Consider the following 6,315-nt stretch of genomic DNA (forward strand, 5'->3'; position numbering starts at 1 on the left):
AACCTTAACCAAATTATACAAAATGTAAAAAAAAACATTTGTCGGTACCAGACCAAATATCTAAATATATATAGCAGAATTATTTCAAATTAATGAATTTCTATATTTTTGTTATACTCAACACCCTTATTTAAACAGAATGATTGTTACATGAAATATACGTTTTTATTTTGTAATCTCAACGCTTTGCTTAAAATTGAAAATAAATGCTTAACAATGGTAATTATTTACAGCGTCAAAACCATTTCTGACTTTAAGTATTAACGTGATAAAACGGTTATGTTAAATTTAAATGTGGGCATTTTCGTTGCTCATAGCTAAGAGGCCTGTTTAGCTCTCACCATAAGTGCTTTACACCTGCTGGATAGAAACGGCCACATTCTGTAATAGTGGAGCTGAGAGATGTAAGACTGTAGAAATAATTCACGGTATCCAGCATGTAGCCACACACACAAGCGATTAATCGGCCTTTGGCCTTAAAGTACCAGGGGTACTTCTTTGTTCCTTGTGGCTAATATGACATTTTGAATTATTGTATGTTGTGGTTGTCAGTCTTAACTAAAGTGAATAATTATATTATTTATAAAAAATTAAAAACTTAAAAACATACAGGTATAATATATGACCTCAAACTGATAAATCTTTGACTTAAAAAAGCATAAAGAATAAAAAGTAGACTCTAGCCACCAGCCACCATATTGGTAAATAAAATAGTATCTGAATAGATAAGTTGTATGGACAAAAAAAAGTAGTATTTTGAGTCAGTGGTGCCCAGACTGCTTTCATTCATTCAGAGATATTGTACATTTACATTTCTAACACAGCACTGTCGGAAGGTCTTTTGAATAAATGGCTTTAACGAGACATACTGTTTGATAAGGCTTTATTTCTTAACCAGTGGTCAAGTTTATACAGTGGGCTCCTGGCATCTTTATATTCCAGTTATTCCTTGTTAACTAATACAACGTGTTAGACACCCCTTTTTTATAAGAACCCAAAATGCAGCAATTTCAATTTTTATTACAGCTGCATATAATGTCACCAATAACAATGGTAAAGTAATAGAAGATTAAACACAGGATAGTCAAAAGTTTCATTGTTGTAAGGAACTAAGATGACAAGTTATCTTATTATTAGCCATTACCCAATTTATATATATATATGTGTGTGTGTGTGTATATATATATATATATATATATATATATATACATACATACATTGAAAATATAAAGACCTGTAAACCGTTGGTTTAAGGAAGACTGAATTTGTTAGGCTCAGGCATAGGCGCTAGTAATTCATTGATTATATCGATCTGTAATATCAGAATGAATCACAATGGGTTTTTTCAGTTATGAAGGGCTTCTACATAAAGTAGTCATTTCTGCAAGCAGCAAACATGTCACCTTCAGTCAGATTATATGGCTGTAACATGGAATCATAAAATATAGACACAAAAAAGTATAAAAAAGTGATCCTGGTCTAAAAAATGGTCTCATTATTGTAGCAACCAATGGAATGATCCAATCACCAAAACCATTCCATTGTTGCTGTACTGACTTTGCTTCAGAATTACTTGTACTTAAATTTGTACATACATTTCTAAACTGCCAGGGAATATCTTTATTATTTGGCTTGTAACGTGTGCTAGGCAGTAGAGCAGAGTGAGCCTGTGTGGGTTTCAACCTGGCTTGTCTGAAGCAATATGTCACCTTGGCTTCCATGCAGGCTTGGCAAGCAGGACCTGGTTTTCATTCAGCCCCATCACCACTGATTCCATACTTTGGGTTCTAGTTCACCCTTCTGTATAGGGCAACCAGTTATATAAGCTAGTGACCAGCGATACATTGTACTTGCTTTCAAAAAGTACTGATGTATACTTCTTGTATTCATTACTCATTGCTTTTACGTATAATTTTACTTTTTATACCCTAGCAGTGTGGTATTGTATATTTTAAGCATGCATACACCATAAAAAGTGTCAAACTGAGGTTTCACATCTGCTATTGTTTTTGTACATTTTAACTGCATTTTTGTAACTGAAAGAATGACTAACTCAACAGCTTGGGGACCACTGCTTAAACAGTATGAACATCCCTTATTCTAGTTCTACATCTGTAGCTGTGCGAAGACAGCTGTACATCTCTTGAGGAAGGTCAGCTCTGGTAATATTATTCCCATCCAAACGCAAGTGCTTTATCCTAGAGTATTCCAGGGGTCCGACAACTTTACAAAAACTGGAGAGGGTAAACTCTGAAACACAAAAATAGCACAATTGTTACACAGGTGTAAGCATAGGGCATAGAAAACTACAAAATTATATTTGTGCACTTTACCAGTGTTGAGGTTTATTATTATTAGTATTAGTAGTAATATGTTTAATTGTTGTAGTGCAGAGATTCAAAAGTGATATTTTCCCTTATGTCTATATTGAACAAATAAATCAGAATATTATCTACTTTAAGCACCAACCATTGTTGTATTTGTTATAAAACAAAACATATAATTGAGAAAGTTAGTAGGCTAAAAACAGGGACTACTACTACCAGGTGGGCTTGAGTCTTATGGGGTGCTCCAGTTAAGTGTTCCTAATGCAGCAAAAAAATAAATTAAATTAAATGTTACTATTGTAAAATTAGGAGACACTACGGAAAAGTAGTGCATTAAAGTTGGAAAGTTATTGTAGCTTTCTTAGAAAAAGTTATTTTTAATATTCTACAGGAATTTTCCAAAAATGTGCACCACATGTTCTGTGCTTATCTTCTCACAGTTGATCATCTGGAGTTGTGAGCTGATACAGCCAAAAGACTGACAAACGGAAGTTAAATGTGTTTTCTCTTCAAATAAGCAATTAATAGTTAATGCAAATATTATCTCCTGTTCTATGTTAATGTAAAATTGTGACTGAATCTTGGTGGTCTGATAGATGTCTAAAAAGTTGGCACAAAGCAGCTAGTAACTTCAATCTCATTTCTGGGTTAAGAAGAAAAATGAATGTAGCTAAATTGATCCAAGAGAATATGGAGTCTGTTCCTCAGATGGCAGTCTAATGGGTGGGGAATCTTACACACACATAAGAATAGAGACAAACAGTACGTGAGGAAGTTCCATGTCCTTTTCTGTTTTATGGGTCCCCACTTCTTATGGATTATCACTCTTCGATTTATTCACTAAAGTGCAAGTGCTTGCAAATTGGCACAAAATGCGAGTTTGCGAACTCGCCAGTAAAGCCTACTTGTGTTAACACAAGCAAAACATAACTAATCAACTTGCTTGCGGGAGGGTTGATTATATGTGAGTAGAAAAAAAGCAGGCAACTCACAGATTCAGAATTAGTTTCAACTTACAAAGCTCACCTCACCTGAGGGGTGTATACCTTTAATAATACAAAATGAGGGTCCTTAATGGTGCAAATGATTGTCCTCTCTCTGCTTCCATCAGCGGGGTAGGGGTAGTTAAATAATTGTAAACAATAGTACATTGCCGGAATATACCCTGTTCCCCTGGTCAGAGGTGTTAGTGGTTTAAATATTATTAAACACTAACTCTACATCTTGTTTCCATTGGGATGGGGTTTTAAAATTAGCATAACCCACATCCTCATTGCTTTAATTGTTTACATAGAGTGCAATTGTCTTTTTGTCACAGGCTGACTAAACACAATATGGAAAATAAATAATATAAAAAATACTTAAAAAATATTCTGGTATAAATTAAAAAATGATGACTTATCACCATTGCAACCAATGGAGTGATGTAGTTGCCTAAAGATGCCATTGGTTGCTATGGCAGACACACTTTCTAGCTTTTCCCCAGTATCTCTTTTCATACATGACCCCAACAGAACGTTACTACAGGCAAGGTCGATTGGCCATCTATTCTGCCCATTTATTTTCTGACACAAGACCTGAGGCTTTACTTGGTCCTTAGCCTATTGGCTCTTTTTCTCAGTGATTTTCCTGGGTACCTGGGCACATGATGTAACACAGCTTCTGCAATAATTGGTGTGTACCTGAGTTGTGACAAACATATACATAAATATGTTATCTTTAGTAAGGATACTTACTTACTTCCCAGATATTTGTAATCAGAGTTTACTATTAATCATAATCATAATAAATGGTTGTGGATTTAGCTAACTTTCTAGAGCAGTGTGCTGTAAAATACACTCCATAGTGACTTGTATGATCTAGCTGAAGAATTCTGCAGCAGACCCAGAAATATCATAGGTTTCAAGCAACCATTCAGAAGAATGGTGCATATGCTTTGGACTTAATCAATACCTCACCACTCTTTTGGTGAAGAAATACTTGTTTTGGCTTCTGACGCTATAAATGTAGACAATATCTAGATTGAATGCTTTTCTGAGCAGGGCTCTCCCTACTATTTGTTTCTGTAGGTCCAAAATTCTATGATGACACTATAATACATTCTATGATGGCACTATATAAATAAATAATAATAATCTGAACTTACCCTTTATCTTACCTTCTTTAAATATAGTTGTCTCTTGTAGTTTGTTTTACCCAATTGTATATTGAATATTTCTATTATATTTCCTCCTGATATTATTTTTTGTTCTGTAAAACCTGGGCAATTTTCAGCAGACCCTTTTTTGACTTCCTCAAGAGTACCTATATCTACCTGGAGGTGGGCCCAAAACTGTTATATGTAAAATTCTAGGTGAGGTCTGTAACATGGTGTGACCACATCCCTCTTTTTTCTGCTAATGATTCATATTACTGTTTTGCATTCCCCACTGCTTTGGTCTGCGTGTCTGCCTCAAAGAAATAATTATTCCTAACTGATATGGCCAACCTAGTGTTCTGCATACTTGCATCTCACTAAAATCAACCACATAGTTTACTTACCTATGCATGTGTCTGGCCTAGAATTTGAAATTCATATGTAAATGCAATGTTATAAACATTCTTCTATAGGTTTTTTCTGCATAAACGTGTACAAATGTGTAAATCATCTGTATTGATGGTTTTGCTGTTATAATTTAAAACAACGAGTATCCTACTTCTTTCCAGTGAGTTGCGGGTACCTGCAAAAATCAGTAGCGAAGAGCACATGATATGTAAACTCACTTTGGATTTTGTTGACATGCAGGTAGAGGTTTTCCAGGCCTTCATTAACAGCTGGAATACTGCCCAGGTTATTGAATGAAAGATCCAGCTCAAGGAGAGTTGAAATATTGAAAGCATTTCCAGGTACACCTGAATCTGAAAGCTGATTGTTGGATAGGCGGAGGTATTGCAGTGCCTTAAAGCCTTGGAAATATTCATCTGGAATATTGGTGATTTTATTGTTGTCTAAATATAGCATAGTTATGCTTGGAGGAAGCCCCATTGGTACCTTCGTCAGCTGATTATAACTTAGATCTAAGTATGTAAGTGATTTTAGTCCTTTGAATGCGCCTGAGATTGAGTCTTGCTTAAGTGCGTTGTGCTGCAAATGTATGATAGTCAGGTTCTCCAAACCTTCCAAGATGTTGGGGGTAATCTTGGAGATTTTATTGTTGGATGCTTGCAAATCATCAAGTGTCTTTGGCAGTGGTCCGACAAGTTCAGTCAGGTTGTTAAAGTTAATATGCAGTTTTTGTAGCTGTTTTAATTTGGAAAAAGCATTTTTCTTAATATTAGCGTTGGATAGAAAGTTGTTGCTTAGAATTAGCCATTTTAAGTCTGTCACATTGTTAAATGTATCATCGTCTATGCCCTCAATCAAGTTTTCTTGCAGGTACAAATACTGTATCCCTGGTGGAATGGTTGGAATTTTCTTTAATTTGAGGTTGTTGCAGTACATTGCAGTGGGATAGTTTGCTGGACAGTTACATTCTGGTGCACAATTTGGAGACGCTGGACCAAATGCTAAGTTTGAATAATCATAACCCTCTGGTGAAGGGTATGCTCCGTAATCATAGTCAGAATATTGGCATAAAATGCTTGTAATAAGTAGCGCGAAAAAAGGAATGGAGTAAAGATGCATCTTTGCAATGAATTCTTTCCCTGAGTAATAATAGGAAAAAACAAATTAAGAATGAATCTGATGGTCAACTCTTTAAATCACCTCATGACATTTTTATGAATATGTGTTTAATGCCCAAATGCATCGACATATGATTTTTTTTATAGAATAGCACACCTTACATTAATAAATAGGGCAATCAAGAGCATATTTTTAAATGTGGACCATTCTTTATTTCTGCAGATAAGTATACAGTCAGATTTATCACTTTTCTTATATCTGCCATTGTGTTTGTCTCCATGACCAAGAAATATGCATATTTGGATACTCTGCATACAAAATGCC

At 35.0% G+C, this 6,315-nt stretch overlaps 1 protein-coding gene across 1 annotated transcript; it reads right to left on the minus strand.

Annotated features, from left to right (window-relative positions):
* Positions 1–2,095: 2,095 nt before the first annotated feature.
* Positions 2,096–5,991, minus strand: LOC149299799 (lumican-like). Its single transcript, XM_089486236.1, has 2 exons — positions 5,091–5,991; positions 2,096–2,250 (listed from the first exon to the last, which is right to left on the minus strand). Exons 1-2 carry the CDS (start codon positions 5,989–5,991, stop codon positions 2,096–2,098), a joined length of 1,056 nt encoding a protein of 351 aa, XP_089342362.1.
* Between the last annotated feature and the right edge of the window lie 324 nt (positions 5,992–6,315).

Source organism: Sceloporus occidentalis, unplaced genomic scaffold (genome assembly GCF_023333645.1).
Source record: "Sceloporus occidentalis isolate IW3139 unplaced genomic scaffold, rSceOcc1.0.p SCAF_28, whole genome shotgun sequence".
NCBI lineage: Eukaryota > Metazoa > Chordata > Lepidosauria > Squamata > Phrynosomatidae > Sceloporus > Sceloporus occidentalis.